Below are 23,432 nucleotides of genomic sequence, written 5' to 3'. Positions count from 1 at the left end.
GTAAAACCTTCAGAACAATCACATGGCCACAATACTGTCATTGTTCACTCTTGCCCTTTATGAAATTGGACATGGCAACTGCTGGCACATACAGGCAATAGGGCTACCTTTTAGATAGACAATAATAAATCTTTAAATACAATGTATCAACTCATACAGCACTGCCAGACTGGGGGGAGGGGAGGGTAATAAATATCTACCAGATGTCAGTAAAGGCAAACGCTATGAAATTAGGATGTGGGCTTTCTGCAGCCTGGATGCCCTAAACCTGTATGAGTACCTTCAAAGCAACTCACTGACATATATCCGCCCCTGCACTGAAGCATCACAATTAGAGATCAGATTTGCATCTCACCTAGATCAACTGATAATTTCCACTGTGTTCCAAAATTCAGAAAAGAATCGATATTATTTCCTACTTTCATGTTCTTTGAGGGTCTCCTAAAGGCTAAGAAGTAAAAACGTCTAAACATCAGTAAAGAATTGTTCCAACTCCTCTATGTTCTGAAATCCCTCTTAAATTAAAAAAAAAAAAAAGTTTTTAAAAAGGAAAAAGTTCCAAATAAGAATGGCATATTAAAAGAAAAAAAAAGACAAAAAGTATTGAAGGGAAGTACCAACAAGAATACTATTTGTAGAGGCAGTAGGGAGAAGTGTTGAGCAGTCAGGCTCTGGAGCCAGCATGCCTAGCTTACTACCCACGTAATCCTGAGCAAGTTTTTCAAAACTCTGTGCCCCACTTTCCTCTTCTGTACAATGGGGATAATAACAGTAACAATCTCAGAGTTATGGAAAATTAAACGAGTCAAATCATGTAAAGCAGTTAATATCTGACCACTGTTTACCAAACAGATGGCTAAAAATCTAAAGCTTTAATAACACTCTGTTGACGAGGCTGTTGGAAAACAGGGAGTCTCATATTCCACTTAGTACTAAGCCTTTTGGAGGGCAATTTGGAAATACCACTTTTGAGAATTTATCCCATTGATATTCTTGCACAGGTGTGAAAAGACAGGTATATCAGGTTTCTTATTTCATACAGGAAACCCGAATGTCCACCAAAAGTGATGATTAAATAAAGAATGTCAAATTCATGACATGGGACACTATGTAGCAGTTTAAAAAAAAAACAGTACACATTCACTGACATGGGAAGACCTCCTAGATAAGTGAAAAATGCAAGATATGTAGAACAACGCATATGCTATGTTACCTTGTGCAAAAAAAGAGACTGAAAAAACCAAAATACATATTCATCCTTGCTTTTTTGCACTAAGAGAAACTAATAAGGGTGGGAAGGAACTGGACAGATGGGAGACAAGATGGGAGGGAAACTTCAAACTATATCTGTTTTGTTTTGTTTTTTTTTTTTTGCTTTTTTAGCTATACAAATATTTTACCTATTCAAATATTAATTTTTAAAAAGTATTTTTAAGTGCCAGGTATACACTTCAAGCTCTCAAATGTTAGCTGCAATTACTACTATTGTTGTTGTTATTACTAACAAGCCCAAAACACCTCCTTTCTGAAAACTTTTTCTTACTCCCTCTGCACAGATGCCTCCTCTAACTCCCAGACTACCAAAGGAATTTATCATTTTCTACTCTAGGGTAAGAGGCTTAAGGGGTGAGGTCAATGTCTTGCTCATTTTTAATATCTTAGGAACTTGGCGCCTTGCTTGCACCTAGTAGATAACAAACACTCTAGAGTAACAGTAACCTACAAGTACTCCAAAGAATATAGTGACCATTTCTAAAGGGATTATATTCTATTATTAATTATAAGACTTTAAAATTGAAAAACTTGAATAACTGGATTTGCTAACATTCTTGCAACTACTGCCCAGTCAAACGTTGACATCATGTCCCAAGCCAAGACCCTACATGTGCCAACTCTATAACTCACTGCAACCTCTGAAATGTCTTTTGTCCTAAGTCCCAACACCCTGGTACATCGCTCCTATCGAAAAAGCATTTGTTGAGTGTCTCCTTTTAGGCTGATGTTTACATATTAAGTCAGTGAATAAAGTGCCCTTTTAACTGGAGAAGACCTAACACTTGATTCCTAAATCGCTCAGTGTTTTGTTTGTTCTTCTGGTATTAAGGGTATTCTCTAACTGACTGCTCAGTAGCCCAACTCTAGATGTCATTCCAGCACACCAAATACTCCACTGACAGCTCAAGAGTCACTTTTCACGCAGGCTCCTCCCCTTCCCTCCTCCCTCAATCCCCTTCAGCTCAAGAGCTCCTTCCCTCATACTGACACACATTGACAGTTCAGAAGTCCTTTTCCCCAAGCCGTCCTCCCCGCAGTTGCAAGATCACCTCCCCGACTCTTATCCCACGACCCAATTCGGTGCCCAATACCATCCCCTCCCCAGCCAATCCAAATCACATCATCAGTTTCTTCCCATGAACCAGGCAGCTTTACAGCCTTTCCAGCAAGTACACAACTGACAGCTCGACACTAGATTCCTCAAGTATCCTTTCCTCCTCCCTCCCCTCCTACCCCACGCACTGGCTCTCTTCTCGCTGTCACTCACTCGCTCTGGCTTCCCCGAAAATTCACAGCCCCGTTCTCTAGACATGCTCTTCACTCTCCCCTCCTCTCCACCCCTTTCCACCGCTGACAGCTCAGTCACCTCCATCCCTATGCGGCTGCACCCTCCCCCACACCTTTCCCTTGACAGCTCACGGTCGGCTCCCAGCCCCACCCCCAGACCCCCGCTTGGGCCGCCCGCGGTGCACCCCGCCCCGGGGGAGGGCTCCACTCACCCACTCTCCCGCATCACGTTGCTGTCCCCGCAGTCACAGGCGCCCCCGGCCTGGCTGCGGAACATGTTGAAGTCGTGTCCAGTGTGGTCGCCCTGGTGGAAGCACTCGGCGCACAGCGACATGCAGGGGGAGATGCCGCACGTCCGGCAGCGGTAGGCCACGAAGTTGGCTGTCCAGACCAGGCCGCAGAGCGCCGCGGGGTCGTAGGCCCGCACCGCCGCGCAGAACTCTTCGTAGCCGCCGCCGCCCGCCAGAAGGCACTTACACCACTCCAGGGCCTCCTCTTCGGCCGCCCCCGGACCGCCCCCGCCGCCGGCCGCCGCCTCGTCGCCGTCCGCAGCCGCGGCCAGCGGCCGCTCGGCGCTCAGCACCCGCTCCAGCAGCGCCTGCAGCTCCTCAGCACCCGCCCGGTTGTCCGGCCGGCTGAGGGCCGCCTTCAGGTGCGCGGCGGTGGCTGCCTTGTCCAGGGCCAGCCCGGGCGCGGGCACCTCAGGTTGGGGCGGCTGCGACCCCCCGACGGCCGCGGCGGCCGCCGCCGCCGCCATGATGAGAGCTCAGAATTTGGAGAGTCCAGGGCCAGCGGCTCCTCCCGGGAGGGTGGGGGAATTGACTGCTGCGATTGCTCGACCCGCCCAACTCTCGCGATACCCCGGAGCTGCCGCGTACCTCCGTCGGCGTCCCCGCCCCTGCACACGCCTCCTCTGGCTGCGGTGCCTGCTCCGTGCCCGTGTCGCTTGGGACGGTCGTGTGTTGCTTACCCCCACCTCTTGGCTCTCAAAGTTCAGAGCTACAGAATTAAGGAACTCGCCTTAAAAAGTGTTTAATATGGAAAATTTTTAATATGGACAATTTTTTCTTTATGTACCTGGAATGTCGGAATTGTACACAGCGCCTTTCAGATGTATTATAAACACCTGCATTTCGTTTTGAGATGTATATTCCCACTATCAACCCTTAATTACTGTTAAATTACTATTATTATTGAAGCACTAATTTTTCCCCGCTGAATCAATTCTTACCCTCACACTATTACCAGGTTAATCTTATAAAGTACATTTTTTTAGAAGATTAAAGTACATTCTTACTATCATTCTGCTGTTCAAAATCTTTAGTGGAAACAAAAGTTAGACTCCTTAAATCTTCTCTCAACACTCAACCTATCTTTCTATCCTTATCTCCTGACACTACTCCAAGTTTGCCATGTGGCAGAGACCAATGGGACTGTTCACTGTTTTCTGAAGATGCTTTACCATTTCCTGCCTCTGGGTCTTTATTGTTCCTAGTTCACACCCTACTGCACCCCACACACTCACCCTACACCCCAATTCTAGCAATGTCTGCCCATGTCATTGCCTTTCTTCAAAAAAATGGCTCTTAACTTATTTGGTCATATCACTTATTGCCTTAGCTGTAAAAACCTCATCCCCACCCCACTACTAATTAGTAAATTTCTTAAGCGCAAAGACTGTCTTCTTTATCGTTGCCCATAAGTGCTCAAATATTTGTCTGATTATTGTTGTTAAATGGAACATATTTACAATGGATAACGTTTGATGCATATTTATTATGGGCCAACTCTTTAAGTATGTCATTTCTTTTAATCCTCTCAGTAATTCTATGAAGTGAGTACTGTTGTTAGAGGAAACTAAAACTTAAGAAGGTGATTTATGTGCCCAAAAACCCACAGCTGCCAATGAAATGAGATGTGACTAGAACCCAGGTCTATGTGATTCCAAAGCCCTGCTCTTTCTGCCACACCAGTGCTTCCTAGACTTGCCTGATCCTAAGAATCACTTGAAGCTGTGCTCACAAAAACAGATCCCCAGACCCTATCTCTGACCTAAGGAATCAAAATCTCCACGTTATACTACCCTATTTAGTAAATCTGAATCTTGAATCATTAACAATCCTTCCAGAACTAAAAATTTACAGTTTATTAAGTTTCCATAGCTCACCTCTGAGAGCTGGATGTGTTATACAAACACTTAGTAATACATGACAGAGGACAACCAAGAATGAAAAAACTGTAGAAGGAGCAACGCAAGGAGGTAAAATAAGAGTATTTACCATCCATAACCTGGTGTTATAAATGAATTGAACATAACCAAAACATACTATTTCACATGTCTGAACCCTTTACATTAATATAGCATTTAACAATCATCATTTAATAGTTATAAGTAATTCAAAAGTTGCTCAATAATTCTTTTTATGAATCATCAAATTATAAGCCAAATAAAATCCAGGAATATCTCAAACTAAGGTAGAACTAGTGCATATTCACTGATCAGTGTGTGTGAGTTAAGGCAGTTGGGGAAGTGTGCTGGTGTCTCTCCAGGATTGCTTTCCTGTGGAGAATAATGAGGGCACCTGCTCTGCATGACTATGATGATACATGCTGGCAAACACACCCTTTTCAGCATTCTGCAGTGGTCTCAATACACTCCTAAATTTCTACAAATCTCTACTAAATTCCACCACTTGTCACCAGTGCCTCTTTTATTCTGTAATAACAACAAAAAAATGTTTAAATACCACCTGCTATTTCAGTTGCATAGACATTGCAGTACATGTACAGAAATCTGGACATTTGCCAGATTTCTAGAATAGGTGTGAAACCTATTCTGCTCATAATCATATCGGACCTGTTCAAAATCAAAGAACCATTAAAAATAAACCAGTAATAACAAGAATACAAATAACCCAATTTAAAAATGGGCAAAAAATGTGAATAAACATTTTACCAGAGAAGAAATATAAACTGCCAATAGACATAAAAAAGATGCTTAGCATCATTGGTCATTAAGGAAATGAAATTAAAACTATGAGATACTACTATACACACCCACTAGAATGGCAATAATCAAAAAGACAGACAATAACAAATGGAGACAATAATAAAGTACGAGGAATCCTTGTACTTCACTGATGAAAATGTAAAATGGTATGGTCTCTTGGGAAAACAGTTTGGCAGTTCCTTAAAAAGTTAAACATAAATTTACCATATAGTTCTGAAATTCCACCCCTAAGAGAATTTAAAACATATATCCACACAGAAACTTGTAGGTGAATATTCAAAGCAGTATTATTCGTAATAGCCAAAAAAAAACCTGGAAATGATCCAAAGGTCTATCAATTTGTAAATGGATAAAAAAAGCATATTCATATAATGGTATACTATTTAATGATAAAAAGAAATGAAGTACTGATACATGTTACAACAGGATGAACTTAAAAAACGTTATGTCAGTGAAAAAAGTCAGACACAAAAAATGCATGTTCTATGATTCCATTTACGTGAACTGTCAAGAAAAGACAAATATATAGAAACACAAAATAGATTAGTGGTTGTCTGGAGCTAAGAGTAAGAACAGAGAGTGACTGCAAATGGGCACAAGGGATCTTTATACAATAATAGAAATGTTCTAAGGTTGGTGATGGTTGCACAACTATGTAAATTTACTAAAAAATCATTGAATTCTACTCTAAAAACGGGTGAATTGTATGGTATGAAGTATACCTCAATAAAATAGTTAACAACAGTAATAATCAGTAACTTTACTTATTGTTTGAGATGAATGAAATAATTAAATTTCTGTCCAGGTAGAAACCAGTTTACTGCTTTAGCTTACAAAATCAATATGATAGGCTTTCAAATCTTTGCTTCTCCTAGGATGTCTGGGGCTTCTATCATTTGGATCCAGGAAGTCTGACATTTTTCTCTTTCAACTCATTAGTGTAATATAAAAATTCTTCTAAATTACCTCTCAAATCACTGTGCTGTGTCATGGGGAATTCCTACAACAATCATATTTCTATGAGGGAATGCCAGATTGAACTTCACCTGAATACTCTGCACTCACTTAAATGCTCATACCTCATAAGATTACATTTAAGCAGGCTACTGTTACTCTACTGAAAACGTTGAATAAATAATGCAACATACTGCTGTTACAGAAAGCTACAAAATAGTGTCTAAAAACTGTGTTTTTACGTATTCCATCTTAATTAATGTGAAGAAGAATCTTGTGATATTTCTAAATTGGAATATCAAATTAAAATAAACCACACAGATAAGGTAAAAGCTATAAATGATAGATAACATAATTGCTTCCAAAATTAGAGACCCTTAACAGAGAACTTAAAAATTAATGTAAACAATCCAAAATTGTATCTGTATTTATCAGGACTCTCTTGGTTGCAAGAGATAAAAACTCTACTTGAATTAGCTTCAGCCAAAAAGAAGCCCGTATTAGATCATATAAACCATGGAGGGAAGAGGGAGATGAACCTGGATGCATCTCCATCTTTGCTTTCAGCATCGGCTAGGTTGTCTCCAACAGCTTCGGTCCATGAGCCTCCTCCAACCCCAGTTCTAGGCCACATCTCCACAACTTCACAACAGAGAAAAAGCGTCTTTTCTGTACCAGATCCACTTAAAACCTTAGGGAAGAACTCCGACTGACTAGCTGGTGGCCCGTGCCACCCTTACTACCAGAAAGGAGAAGAGGAGATACCTGCTGAGAATATAAACACACAAGATGCCTACAACAGTATTAACTTCTAAACTTCTGCCTGACCTCCACATACATAGGAGAACTTGCACAGCAAGTTCACCAGTTCTAATGGCAATGGGTGAAATTCACACTAAGAAACATTGTGCCTACCATGTACAAGGAATTCTGCCTGGTGATTACACTTAAGATTCACAACAAACCTGAGAGGTAATATTATTATCACCATTTCACAAGCAGCAGTGATACTCTTCATTTCATAGCCTTCGAAACATAAGAAAGACCCTAGACTAGAAATCATTCATTATTCCTGCGTGTGCCTGTCTTTCTCCCCTCCTCATCTTTCCTTCCTGCCTTAATAACTGAATCCTTTGAAACCTTGCAAATATACTTACTGCAGTTCTCTCATTTATTTAATATTGAAGCAAAGACTTCTCAACTCATGCTTTAGAAATATTTTTGGGAAAAATCATGACAGTGCATTAAGAGTTTGACCTATATTAACTCCTTTACAGAAGCAGCTTTTCCAAGATTATAAATGCTTAACAACTCACTGAGGTCTTTTTTTTTTTCTTTGTTTTTTCTTTCTTTTTTTTTTTTTTGGTGAGGAAGATTAGACCTGAGCTAACATCTGTTGCCAATCCTCCTCTTTCTGCTGAGGAAGATTGGCCCTGGGCTAACACTGTGCCCATATTCCTCTACTTTATATGGGATGCCTCCATAGCATGGCTTGACAAGTGGTGCATAAGTCCAATCCGGGGATCTGAACCTGCAAAACCTGAGCCACCCAAGTGGAGCGAGGGAAATTAACCACTACACCACTGGGCCAGCCCCCGCTCTGAGGTCTTTTTATTATCATTTAATACTATTACAAGTTGCCCTAATTTTCTTTCTCTACCTTCCCCCCCACCCCAAAGCCCCAGTAGATAGTTGTACATCTTAGTTGCACATCCTTCTAGTTGCTGTATGTGGGACGCGGCCTCAGCATGGCCGGAGAAACGGTGCGTCGGTGCACACCAGGATCCTAACCCGGGCCGCCAGCAGCGGAGCACGTGCACTTAACCGCTAAGCCACGGGGCCGGCCCTCTACCTTTTTTTTTAACCTAAGGAAATTTTCCTTCGCTGCATCTCCACTAAAGACCAGAAAATTTTCCCTCACTGCCTTATTCATGCAACAAATTAACTCAACAAATGTTTATTGAGCCTCTGCTAGCTGCTGTTTACAAGAGCTGAGGACAGTGCTGTGAACAAAACAGACATGGTCGGTGGCATGGCCTGGCGTGGTACAACTCCAGGGGGCACCATTCACCATTCATTGTATTCAGAATACAGTGCTCCTGACATGGAGCTTATAGACTGATGGAAGCATATTATAAATTGTAACCTAGTCTACAAATACATTATTACTGTTGCTACAGTTCTTATTACTTCTGATCTTGGAGTGAGAAAACATTTTTTAATGTACACAAAGAGTACCTACCACAAAAGAAAATGTTGACAGACAAAATGGGTTAATTTAAAATTTAAAATTTCTATTCATTAAAAGACACCATTAAGAGTTACAGAGTTTTTGTTTGGGGTGATGAAAAGTTTTGGAAATAGATGGTGATGGTTGAACAACATTATGAACATAATTGTTGCCACTGAATTGTACCCTTAAAAATAAAGTGGCAAGTTTTGTTATATATATTCTACCACAATTTTTAAAAATTAATAATACAGTATACCAAAAACCATCAAATTTGCACATTTTAAATTGGTGAATTGTATGGCATGTGAAATATATCTCAAAAAAGCTGTTAAAAAAAGATACCATTAAGAGTAAAAAGGCAAGCTATAGCGTGAGAGGGAATATTTGCAACGTGTCTAACCCAAAAAGGATATGCATCTAGATATACAGAGAATTCCTACAAACCAACGAGTAAATGACAGTCATCCCAATAGAAAAATGGGCAAGAGACTTCAACAGACATTTCATAAAAGAAGATATCCAGATGGCAAACAAACATATGAAATAAGTAATCATTAGTAATTGGAGAATTGCTAATTAAAACCATATTGAGTGCCTATTACACACCCAACAGAATGGCTAAAATTTAAGACTGATAATACCAAATATTGGTGAAGATGTCGAGCACATGGAACTATCAATTAGTGCAGGTGGGAGTGCAAAATGGTTCAGCCACTTTGGAAAAGAGTTCAGCGGTTTCTATGAAGTTAAATACACACCTTCTTGGTGATCCAAAAATTACACTTAAGAGAAACAAAAACATATACAGACATTCCCTGACTTACGATGGTTTGACTCACGAGTTTTCAACTTTACAATACACATTCAGGAGAAACTGTACTGCGAATTTTGAATTTTGATCTTTTCAAGATATCACTGGGCTGGTGATATATGGTATGATACTCTCTCGTGATGGTGATGCCAGGCAGCGGCAGCCAGCTGTAGCTCCCAGAGAGCCACGTGCTTGCAAAGGTAAACAACCAATATACTTATAACCACTCTGTACCCATACAACCACTCTGTTTTTCACTTTGAGTACAGTATTCAATAAACTACATGATATATTCAACACTTTATTATAAAATAGGCTTTGTATTAGATGATTTTGCCCAACTGTAGGCTAATGTAAGTGTTCTTGGCAAGTTTGAGGTAGGCTAGGCTAAGCTGTGATGCTCAGTAGGTCAGGTATATTAAATGCATTTTCAACTGATGATATTTTGAACTTACTATGGGTTTATCGGAACATAACCCCATGGTAAGTTGAGGAAGATCTGTATAGCCAGAAAAAAAACCTGTACAAGAATGTTCATAGTGGCGCTATTCATATTAGCCAAAAACTTGAAAGGGTCCAAATGTCCACAACAGATGAATGTATAAACAAATTGTGGGGTATTCATACAGTGAATGCTACTCACCAATAAAAAGGAATAAACTACATCAAGGATGAATCTCAAAAACTTTATGCTAAGTAAAAGAAGGCAAACATAAAAAAGTACGTATGCATTGTTCCATTTATGTGAAGTTTTATAGTAGGCAAAAGTAAGCTATGATGATCAAAATTAGAATACTGATTGCCTGTGGGATGGCAGCAATTGACCGGCAAGGAGCAGAAGGGAAATTACTGGGATGAATGGAACTGTATCTTAATTGGGGTGGTGTTTACATGGTCTATGTGTTATTCATGTTTCATCGAACTGTACACTTAAAATTTGTGCATTTTATGTAAACTATATCTTAATTTTAAAAACTGAAACAGGGGCCGGCCCGGTGGCATAGTGGTTAAGTTTGCATGCTCCACTTTGGTGGCCCAGGATTAGCAGGTTTAGATCCCAGGCAGGGATATAAGAACTCCTTATTAAGCCATGCTGTGGCAGGCGTCCCACATATAAAGTAGAGGAAGATGGGCACAGATGTTAGCTCAGGGCCAATCTTCCTCAGCAAAAAGCGGAGGATTGGCAACAGATGTTAGCTCAGGGCTAATCTTCCTCACCAAAAAAAAAAGAAAGAAAGAAAGAAAGAAAGAAAGAAAGAAAACTAAACTAAAACAAGCTAAATATTCATCAACAGTAGATTAAATAAATTAAGGTATATTCATATAATGGACTACTATATAACAATGAAAGTGAGCAAATCTGGATAAATCTTACAAATCTAATGTTGAGCAAAAGAAATCTGACATAATATAATTCTGCTTATATAAAGTAAAAAAGAATGGCAGAATAAATCTATGGTGTTAAAAGTCAGGATAGTGATTACTTTCAGAGAGAGGGCATGGGAGTGATTGGAGGGGAGCATCAGGGGGATGCTTTTGGGGTGCTGATAATGTTCTATCTCTTGATCTGGAAGGTGATTATGCAGATTTGTTCACTGTATTCACTTGTTCATTGTTATTCATTTATAATTTGTGTTGATATATGTTATATGTCAATAAAAAAGGTTTTTTAAATTACTATTTAAAAAACTATTAGTGTGGAAGATATATATTTTGCACTTAATAATTTATGAATAAGTGAATGAATCTTCAACACTGAATAAGAAACATTCTAAATTTAAAGGTTAAATGTGATTGTGAATGTATTTAAATTGAAATATTAGAATATACTTTCTAATAATAGAAATATTAGAATAGTTTATACTTAAATTTCAGTGAGCCTCTCTGCCTCTCTTCCACACATATGGAGGAGAAACCATAAAGTTCATTTCATGACAACAATGCAATATGATCAAGATTCAGAGTGAGAATTCAAAGAGTTCCTATCTTCAGTGTATTCCTATCGGACATATGCATAAAGACACTTGGAACACCTATTTTTGCCTGCTACAGAAAGCAGGTAGCGTTCCCTAAAGAGAAGAAAAGGAAAGAATATTAAACTATTGGACTAGTTTAGAAAGAGAAAGGGAAGCAAGTAGGATATGTAGAACGAAGCCTGAGATAAGAATTTGTCGAAGGATGTTCAGGCAATGATCAGGATAGGTTTTCTAATATAAGAGTCCCTGAGGGAATGCCCTGACCTCCCAGCACATATGCACCATCATACTGACTTGGGAAATTCGTCAAATATTATTTGATAACGTAACCTGAGTTTCTCAGAACTAGGAAGCATGTCTTAATTATTTTCCAGTACATAACACAGTATCTTACAAATTCCAAACATTCAATATTTGAATATTCATTAATCAATTATCAAAGTAGGGTCTGCAGACCCTTGGTGGGGGCCAAGACCCTTTCAGAAAGTCCACCAAGTCAAGATTAACTTCATAATAATACTAAGACATTTTCTACATTTTTAATCTCATTATTTCAGGAGCATACAGTGGAGTTTTTCAGATACTACATGATATATGACGACGTCATCATTCTGACAATTAATGAAATGTGTCCCTTGACAGTCTCGTGTTTTTTAGAATTTTCTGAGGTAGGAGGATTAGGGTTTAAATATGTGCATTTTCAGAGATTAACTAAGTTTGTTCTCAGTACTTCAATCATATTCTTGCTGACTATATTCAGTTATATCTGCTATAGACTCTGTAATCTCATTATCATGGACTAAATTGTTATTTTGAAATGATGAAGTTTTCATCACACCTATACAAACACAAAAAGTCATACTATTGTCTCATTTTTCAATAATTTTTAAAATTTGTAAACGTTTCTAAATTTTAAGTTTTATTTAAAACTGTTGTGTTTTAAATAAACACAACAGTTTTAAATAAAACTTATTTAAACTCTGAAATAGAAGAAAAAGCATTTACAGGTTTCTTACATTTAAGAAAGACTCTGGCTTAACAAGGGGAAATTAAATCTACAACATGGCTGGACTTGCTGTTTGCCTTGTATTTGTCTGAATTAACTGCCAAATAATCATCACACATGATCTTTTACGTGAATGTTTGGCAATAAACACATTTCATGTTGAAACACTCAGAGTATTGAATAACTTTCTTGAATCTCATGATTTATCCTGGAACAACTGCATTGACATTTGCACTGATGTTGCAAAAGCAACAATGGATAAAACGGCTTGTAACTTAATATGAATCAAGGCAGTGGCACTCAACTATCTAGTTGACATTGTATTTGCCTCTAAGTACTTGCAGAAAAACAAACCAGTTTCCCTTAAAAGTGGCCTCAATAAAGCAGCAAAAAATACTAATTTTATTACATTTTAATCCATGAGGATACATCTTAAAATTCTCAATGACTTAGTAATTACATAGAAAGCACTTTTATTGCATCCTGAGGTATTCTGGCAGTCTCCAGGAACAAGCACATGCGTGATGTTGTAAGCTGAACTGGCAGCTTTTTTTTAAATTGTGGCAAAAATATAGATAACACAACATTTACTCTTTTAATCATTGTTAAGTGCACATTTGCAGTGGTATTAACATTTACAACATTTACAATGTTGTGCAACTATGACCCCCATCTATCTCCGGAACTTTTTCATCATCCCAAACAGAAACTGTGTACCCGTTAAACAATAACTCCCCATTTCCTTTCCCCTTGACCCCCAGTACATCTATTCTACTTTCTGTCTCTATGAATTTGACTAGTCTAGATATGTCTTATAAGTGGAATCATACAATAGCTATCATTTTGTGTGTGGCTTTTTTCACTTAGCATAATGTTTTCAAGGTTCATCCATGTTGTAACATGTATCCAAATTTCATTCCTTCTTATGGCTGAATAGTATTCCAGTGTATGTATTCACGTTTTGTTTATCCAGTCATCTGTTGATGTATACTTGGGTTGTTTCCACATTTTGGCTATTGTGAATAATGCTAAAATGAACACTGGTGTACAAGTATCTGTTTGAATCCTTGCTTTCAACACTTTGGAGTATATATCTAGAAATGGGATTGCTGGATCATATGATAACACTATGTGTTTAACTTCATGAGAAACCACCAAACTTTTTTCCACAGCAACGGCACCATTTTACATTCCCACCAGCAATGCACAGGGGATCCAATTTCTCCATATCCTTGCCAACACTTGTTATTTTCCATTTTATTGATAATAGCCATCCTAATGGGTATGAGCTTATTGTGGTTTTGATTTATATTTCCCTAATGGTTAATGATGTTGAGCATCTTTCATGTGCTTATTGGCCATTTATATATCTACTTTGTAGTAATGTCTACTTAAGTCCGTTCTCATTTTTGAATTGGCTTGTTTGTCTTTTTGTTATTGAGTTGTAGGAGTTCTTTGCATATTCTTTACATATTTACTTGAAAGTATGACTGACAGAAAAACTATGGTTATTCAGACTTGGTATTTGGCAGCGATTTTCTGAAAAATGAATGAAGGAAGACTGTCATATCATGGAAAACACCTGGAAGTATTATTTGCCAAAGAAAAAAGTATGTTTTCAAGCAAAAATTAATATTTTGAAAAATTTGTATCTGCCACCATGAGCTTGACAGTCTTTCCAGTACTTAAAGACTTTTCTGGGGAGATCAATAGTGACATGAATAAATGTAATTTTCTGATATTGTAGGATAAAACATGTCAGAAGACTTGGATAACTCAGTGAACCAATATTCTCCAAATGATTGATGCATAATGTTACATAATCATGTATGGGTAAAAATCTATTCAAAGTCCAATAGACCAACAGATTGTAGTTTTACAGCATGAGAAGTTTACTGACATGGCTTAAGATTCCACATTGCAACTAAACTTCAAGATATTGCCTCTTTCAACTTGTAGTGTCATAGCAAAGAAACATACCCACAATCGTCTGACTAGGCAATGAAAATACTCCTTTGCTTCTCCAAATATCTGTTAGGCTGCATTTTCTTCAAATATTGTAACCAGAACAACATATCACAACAAATTAAATGCAAAAGCAGATATGAAAATCCAACTGTCTTCTATTAAGCCAGACATTAAAGAGATTTACAAAAATATAAAGCAATGCTACTCTTCCCTCTAGTGTGTTTTGTTTTGGAAAACAGAGTTATTTTTCATATAAAATATGTTCTTGTGTTAACATGTGATTGAATTATTATTGCTTTAAATGAATTAATGGATGAATTTTTAAAACTTTCTGTGTTAATTTCCAGTAAAATAGATACATCAATATATAAATATATCAGTATATATAACCCACATAAACAAAAATTTTTTGAGGTCCTTAATAATTTTAAAGAGTATAAAACTATCCACCAAAAGTTTGAACACCAAGAAGTTTGAAAACTATGAGATTAATGTATACATGACTGGTTTGATGTCGTTATTAAACATTTTTGTAAAATCATGTTTATTAAAGTATAATTTACATGCAGTAGAATTTACTCTTTTTAGGTACACTCTATGCATTTTGGCAAATGCATAGCCATCTAATCACTGTAGTCCATCATCCCAAAAAGTTTCTTCATACCCCTTTACAGTCAGTCCCTCCCAGTCCCTGGCATCCACTGATCCGTATTAACTTCTGATAGTTTTGCCTTTTCAGAGTGTCATATAAATGAAATTATACAATATGTAGCTTTTTGAGTTTGGCTTCTTTTACTTAACATAATGTTTTTGACATTCATCCATGTTGTTGCATTTATTCGTTTTTTTTGTTTTCCTTTTTTTGCTGAGTAGTATTCTACGGTATGTATGAATGTACCACAATTTATCTATTCACCAGTCAGCGGACATTTGGATTGTTTACAGTTTTTGCCAATTTTGAATAAAGCTGTTATAAACATCTATATTCAGGTTTCTATGTGGACATATGTCTTCATTTCTCTTGGGTAAATACCTACAAGTGAGATTGCTCTGTCATATGGTAAATGTATGTTTAACTTTATAAGAAACTGCTAAACTATTTTCCAAGGAGGTTGAGTCATTTTGCATTCCCACAGCAATGTGTGAGAATTCCAGGTTCTCCACATACTCTCCCGTACTTGGCATTGTGAGTTTCTGCTTTTTTCCCCTATTTTAGCCACTCTAATAGATGCTAGTGGTTGTTACCAAACTTTTCAAATGCTTATCTTTGGTTTTCCCAAGTAGATTGTTAACTACTGGAAGAGATTACACATCTTATGTAGTCCCCATGTATCATTAGAACATTATTATATATATATTACCATTATTACATAGAACTAACAGTAAATTTTACTAAACCATCAACTAAAGTTTAAGCAAACAGTTCTCCTGGGGATGTGGGTAAAGTACTTGCCTATAAGTCTTGTGGTATCCATTGAAATCAGTCTTTAACCTTCTTTACCAATGTCCTGTACAAATCAATCTTGCCCCTACATTGTTTTAAAAAGTTGGCAATGGAAAAGTAGCTTTTCTCTACATCATAAGTTCTTACCACCATTATGGAGATTTCAGTGTCCATGTGGATAATCCACCAGACATTGATCTCCTCCCTCTGCTCCACTGCAGCCATCCATTCTCATGGCCTCACCCTCAACTTTATCATCTCTTAGAACTGATCCATATACTAATTTTTTTACCCATTTTTACAACATTTTAGTTACAAACTTTTTTAAGCATACAAATGATTTTAAGTAAGTTTAAAGAGATGTGCTAACATCACCAATATCCAGTTTTAAAACATTTCCACCACCTGAAAGAAGATCCACTGCGCTGTTTGCAGTCAAACACTGCTCCCACCTCCAGCCCCATGCACTAATACAAATCTTAAACCTCAGTATCCTGTTATTTGACCTCAACCTCTATCGTTCTAGATCTCTCACTCCCTTTCTTCCATTAAACCTATTATTAACATCATTAAATCCTCATCCCTCTACCATTGTTCCCCTCAATCTCACCCCCTTTCTTTTCACTTCTTTCTCCGTGTAGGCACAGACTTCCTGGTCCATCACTACAACCATTATCTTGCCAATACCACCCATACTCTTCTCTCTCATGCTTCTATTGTATCCCTCTGTCAAATTTACTATCTTGAATCTATTCAACTGTCAAGACTTCCTTGCTCCTGCCTCAATATTTCAGGAGGAAAAAATACAACTTTGCAGAATGGTGCATTCAGTAGATCAGGGCCAGACCCGTGGCTTATCAGTTAAGTGCACGCGCTCTGCTACTGGCGGCCCTGGGTTCGGATCCCCAGGCGCGCATTGACGCACCGCTTCCGGCCATGCTGAGGCCGCGTCCCACATACAGCAACTAGAAGGATGTGCAGCTATGACATACAACTATCTACTGGGGCTTTAGGGGGAAATAAAAAAAAATTTAACAAAAGAGGTGCAAGACTTGTACACTAAAAACTATAAACCATTTTGAATAAATTAAAGAAAATCTAAATAAATTGAAAGGCATCCCATGTTCATAGATTGGAAGACTTAATATTATTAAGATGGCAATACTCCCAAATTGATCTACAGATTCATTGCAACCCCTATCAAAATTCCAACTGCTTTTTTTGTAAAAATTTACCAGTTGATCCTAAAATTCATACGGAAATGCAAGCCACCTAGAGAGTCAAAACAATCTTGAAAAGAACAAAGTCGAAGGGACTCACACTTGTTTCAAAACTCACTACAAAGCTATAGTAATCAAGACAGTGCAGTATTGGCATAAGAAGAGATGTATAGATCATGAAATAGAATTGGAAATCCAGAAATAAACTCATATACCTATGCCCAATTAATTTCTACGAGAATGCCAAGACCATTCAATGGGAGAAAGCATAGCCTTGTCTATAAATTTTGTTGAGACAACTGGATATCCACAAGCAAAAGAATAAATTTGTACCTCTACCTCATACCTCATACAAAAATTTACTCAAGGTAGATCAAAGATCTAAGTGTAAGAGGTAGAACTAGAAAACTCTTAGCAGAACACATAGGTATAAATTTTTGTGACCTTGAATTAGGCAACAGTTTCTTTGATACAATATTTAAAAAATAGATTTGGACATCATCAAAAATTAAAAACTTTTGCATGTTAAAGGACACTATCAAGAAAGTAAAAAGACATTCCACAGAATGGGAGAAAATATTTGCAAACCATATATCTGACAATTATCTGGTATCCAGGATATATAAAGAACTCTTACAACTCAATAATAAAAACACTAATAATACAATTTAAAAATGGGCAAAGGATTTGTTTTTTTTGTATGTGTGTGTGAGGAAGATCAGCCCTGTGCTAACATCCATGCTAATCCTCCTCTTTTTGCTGAGGAAGACCAGCCCTGAGCTAACATCTATTGCCAATCCTCCTCCTTTTTTTTTTCCCCCAAAGCCCCAGTAGATAGTTGTATGTCATAGTTGCACATCCTTCTAGTTGCTGTATGTGGGACACGGCCTCAGCATGGCCGGAGAAGCGGTGCATCGGTGCGCGCCCAGGATCTGAACCTGGGCTGCCAGTAGCGGAGCATGCGCACTTAACTGCTAAGCCACGGGGCCGGCCCATGGGCAAAGGATTTGAATTGTCATTTATCCAGAGAAGATATACAAGTGGCCAAGAAGCATATGAAAAGATGCTTAACATCACTAGCCATCAGAGAAATGCAAAACAAACCCACAATGAATTACTACTTCAAAACTGCTAGGATGGCTATAATTTAAAAAATGGAAAATAACAAGTGTTGGTGAGGATATGGAGAAGTTGGAACCTTCATACATTGTTTGTAGGAAGGTAAAATGGTGCAGCCACTGTGGAAAATAGTTTGGTGTTCTTCAAAAAGTTAAACATAGAATTACCCTATGATCCAGCAATTCCACTCCTACGTATATACTCAAGAGAATTGAAAACATATTGACACAAAAACTTGTGCATGAAGGTCCACATCAGCATTATTCATAATAATTAAAAGTCAAATCTACCTAAATGTCCATCAACTGATGAATGGATACACAAAAGTGGTATATCCATACAATGAAATATTATGCAGCCACAAAAAGGAACAAAATTCTGATACATGCTACAACATGGATGAGACTTGAAAACATGCTAAATAAATAAGGCAGACACAAAAGGACTCATATGATTTCATTTATATAAAATATTTGGAGTAGGCAAATTCCTAGAAACAGGAAGCAGATTAGTGATTGCCAGGTGCTAGGGGAAGAGGAGGAATAGGGAGTGACTGCTAATGGGTATGGGGTTTCTTTCTGGAGTGATGAAAATGTTCTAGAATTAGATAGTGATGTTGGTTGTACAACCTTGTAACTATACTTAAAAATCACTGAATTTTACACTTTCAAATGATAAATTTTATCTAAATTAGAAAAATATGTATGTGGCCTATAGTACTTCTGCTTACAGGAAGATAAAGTACATGTATTTTTCCCTATTCATCCCTGAGTACAATTGAAAACCCTGGACATTATATATAAAACAAATATAAGAAGACTCTGAAAAGGAAGAGAATAAGGCAGACTGGCTAGAGACCTTGAGATCAAAGGAAGAACACAGTGGGTAAGTTCCCTGGGTTTTCTTTTTGCCTCATATATCCCAGACTTGGAGCTGAAGAAGCCAGCAATTCATAAATGCCAACAGGCACAGACGAAAAAGGAAAGGAGCAGCTTAACAAGATGGAGAACTTTTAGACAATAACTACTTCTCTCCAGCCAAGCACCATAGAAAACACTGTGGTCCCATCTACATTCACACTAGCAAAGGGCCAGTGGAAAGTCTAAACTTCTACCTTCTTCAGGTTGAACGAAGGGCCCTACCTCCCACTCCTTCCACCCCCAGATGTCATAGGGAGCCTACATTGCCACCCCCATTGACAATAGTAAGGAATATAGCAGAGGCTATCACTACAGATCCAAAAGGATAATAAGGAAATACTACAAACAACTCAACACACATAAATTTGACAATTTAGATGAAATGCACCAATTCCTCAACAAATAAAAATTACTACAACTTACCCAATATGAAACAGATAATTTAAACAACCCTAGAACTAATAAGGAAATTAAATTCATAATTTAAATACTCCTCCCTCCAAAATTTCCAGGCCTAGGTGGTTTCACTTGAGAATTTTACCAAATGTTTAAAGAAGAATTAACACCAATTCTATACAATCTTCCAGAAAATGGAAGAGAAGGGAACATATTTCAATTCATTTTATGAAGCTAGTATTACCCTAATACCCAAATCAAATAAATGCAGTACAAAAAAAAAGAAAACTACAGGGAAATATCCATCAAAATATAGATGCAGGGCCAGCTCGGTGGCATAGTGGTTATGTTTGCATGCTCTGCTTCAGCCGGCCTGGGTTCGCAGGTTCGGATTCCGGGCATGGACCTACACATCACTCATCAAGCCATGCTGTGGCAGGCGTCCCACATATAAAGTATAGGAAGATGGGCATGGATGTTAGCCCAGGGCCAATCTTCCTCAGCAAAAAGAGGAAGATTGGCAACAGATGTTAGCTCAGGGGTAATCTTCCTCACCAAAAAAATATATTTTTATATATATATGCAATTATCTTTAATAAAATATTAACAAATAGAATTCAACAATGTATTAAAAGAATTATACATCCTTGCCAAGTAAGATTTATTCCAGGAATGCAAGGCTGGTTCAATATTTGAAAATCAATCAATGTAATCCACCACATTAAAAGGCTCAAGAAGAAAAGTCACATGATCATATCAATTGATGTAGAAAAAGCCTTTCACAAAATTCAACATCTGTTCATGATCAAAACTCTCAGAAAACTAGGCATAGAGGAGAACTTCCTCAACTTGATGATGTACATCTACAAAAAACCTACAGCCAACATTATACTTAATGGTGAAAGAATGAATGCTCTCCCTCTAAAACTGGAAGCAAGGCTAAAATGTCCACTCTCACTACTCTTATTCAACATCACAATAGAAGTGCTAGTCAGGGCAGTAAGGCAAGTGAAAGAAATAAAAGGCATAGAGATGAGAAAAGAGGAAATAAATTTGTCCCTAGCTGGAGATGACATGATTGTCTACATAGAAAATTCCAAAGAATCTACCAAAAAAAAAAAAAAAAAAAAAAACAACTTCCTAGAACTAATAAGTGAGTTTAATAAGATTGCAGGGTAGAAGATAAACATACAGAAATCTATTATGTTTCTATATATTAACAATGAACACGTGGACACCAAAATTTTAAATGTAATACCACTTACACTTGTGCAAAATAAAAAGTAAACACTTAGATGTAAGTCTAATAAAATATGTACAGGATTTATATGCAGAAAACTACAAAACACTGATGAAAGAAATCAAAGATCTAAATAAATGGAAAGACATTGTGTTTATGGATTGGAAGACTCAATATAGTTAAGATGTCTATTCTTCACAAATGGATATACAGGTTTAACCCAATTCCTATTAAAATACCAAGAAAATTTTCTGTTATATAGACAATATTATTCTAAAATCTGTATGGAAAGGCAAAGGAATTAGAATAGCTAAAACAATTTTTAAAAAGAAGAATAAAGTAGGAGGAAATCAGCCTACTCAATTTCAAGATTCATTATATAGCTTCAGTAATCAAGACTGTGTGGTATTGGAGGATGTATGGATACATAGATCAATGGAATAGATTAGAAAACCCAGAAACTGATCCACACAAATATACTCAACTGATTTCTTACAAAGGTACAGAAGCAATAAAGGAGGAAGAATAGCCTTTTCAACAAATGATGCTGAAGCAAATGGAAATTCATAGGGAAAAAAAAAAGAGCCTCTACCTAAACATTATACTTTATACAAAAATTACTCAAAATGGATTCACAGACTTAAATAGAAAATGGAAAACTATAAAACTTTTACAAAAAAACAGAAGCAAATCCTTTTGAGTTCTAGAGCTAGACGAAGAGTTCTTAACATCAAAAGCACAATCCATGAAAAGAAAACTTGATAAATCAAACTTCATCAAAATTAAAAACTTGTTTTGCAAAAGACTCTGTTAAGAGGATGAAAAGGCAAGCTAAGCTACAAAATGAGAGAAAATATTTGGAAACCACATATCTGAAAAAGATGTAGTATCTAGAATATGTAAAGAAATCTCAAAATTCAACAGTAAAAAAATAAAACAATTCAATTAGAAAACAGGCAAAAGAAATGAACAGACATTTCACCAAAGAGGATATACAGATGACAAATAAGCACATAAAAAATGTTCAACATCATTAGCCATTAAGGAAGTGCAAATTAAGTCCACAATGAGATATCACTATATAACTATCTGAATGGCTAAAATGAAAAATAGTAGTAACACCAAATGCTGGCTAGGATGCAGAGAAACTGGATCACTTACATACTACTAGTGGGAACGTAAAATGGCATAGCCACTCTGGAAAATAGTTTGGTACTTTCTTAAAAAATGAAACATGCAATTACCATACAACTCATCAATTGTACTCCTGGGCATGTATCCCAGAGAAATGAAAACTTATGTTCACACAAAAACTGTATACGAATTTCTATAGCAATTTTATTTGTAATAGACAAAAACTTGAAGCAACCCAGATGTTCTTCAATGGGTGAACATCTAAACAAACTGTGGTACATCCATAGCACACCAGTAAAAAGGAACAAACTATTGATACACACAACAACTTGGAAGGATCTCCAGGTTGAGTGAAAAAAAGCCAGTCCCAAAAGTTTACATACTGTATGGCTCCATTTATATAAAGTTCTTCAAATGACAAGAATCTAAAAATGGAGAACATAGTAGTAGTTGCCAGGGGTTAAGGAGGGGCTAGGGGCTGCAGTGAAGTGGATGTGGCTACAAAAGGGCAAAAAGAAGGATCTTCGTCGTGATGGAAATGCTGTGTCTTGACTGTATCTGTCAATATCCTGGTTGAGATACTGTACTATAGTTTTCCAAATGTTATCATTGGAGGAAACTGAGTAAAGATACACAGGATTTCTATGTGCTATTTTTTTATGATTACATATGAATCTATAATTATCTCAAAATAAATATTTTAATTTAAGAAATAGAAAAAAAAATGCCTTCAACCTCATTGGGTCAATTTTCCTTCCATACAGTCAGCTAATTTCAATCATCCATTTGAATCAAACTCCTTACTCCAGCCACCTCCCTCTCAACGGATACCACCACCACCACCAACAATAACTAATATTTATTGGGCGTTTATGTGACAAAGGACTTTATGTACTAACTTTACGTGCTAAGAACTCTATATGTATTAACTCATTTAATCTTCATAACAGATAACTTCGAATTCTGCTTTTCATGGGAAGTAGCAGCCTCAGACACCACTCCCTCTACTTCATCTTCATCCATTCACTCTTTTTTCTTCCTTTAATAATGAAAAGAAGGGTCCATTCCCCAGATTAAGGGCAATGCTTTCACTTAAGCCCTGGATCCTACCTTTTCAGGTTCCTAACTCCATCCATTATCCTCTTTCTTGTATTTTGAACCCCTGCCTTGCTATTAGCTTTATCCTGTCTGAATTCAGGTATGTTCACATCTCCTCCTATTATAGAAAACAAAACAAAACAAAACAAAACAAAACAAAAAACTTCCCCCAACCTTACTAAGCATCAGCCATTCTCACTCCTCTTTTCGTAGCCACGTTTCTTAAGAATTGTTCACATTTACTCTTTCTACTTTCTAAACTTCCTTTCAGCCCACAACCCACTACCACTTGGTTTCTGACACTACTGGATGAAAGCCGGACCTCTTTTCCAGCGTTTGAC

General features: G+C 37.3%; 1 protein-coding gene across 1 annotated transcript in view; it reads right to left on the bottom strand.

The window, feature by feature from the left end:
* Positions 1-3,334, bottom strand: part of UBR3 (ubiquitin protein ligase E3 component n-recognin 3) — a 240,214-nt gene extending 236,880 nt beyond the window's left edge. Inside the window, exon 1 of the mRNA XM_058549221.1 lies at positions 2,775-3,334. Within this exon, the coding sequence (XP_058405204.1) occupies positions 2,775-3,319 (545 nt within the window). The 5' untranslated portion in view covers positions 3,320-3,334. The remainder of the gene's footprint in view (positions 1-2,774) is intronic.
* Positions 3,335-23,432: the final 20,098 nt, after the last annotated feature.

This window comes from Diceros bicornis, chromosome 10, assembly GCF_020826845.1.
Source record: "Diceros bicornis minor isolate mBicDic1 chromosome 10, mDicBic1.mat.cur, whole genome shotgun sequence".
In the NCBI taxonomy this organism is placed as follows: Eukaryota; Metazoa; Chordata; class Mammalia; order Perissodactyla; family Rhinocerotidae; genus Diceros; species Diceros bicornis.
This window is presented reverse-complemented; position numbering and strand designations above follow the sequence as displayed.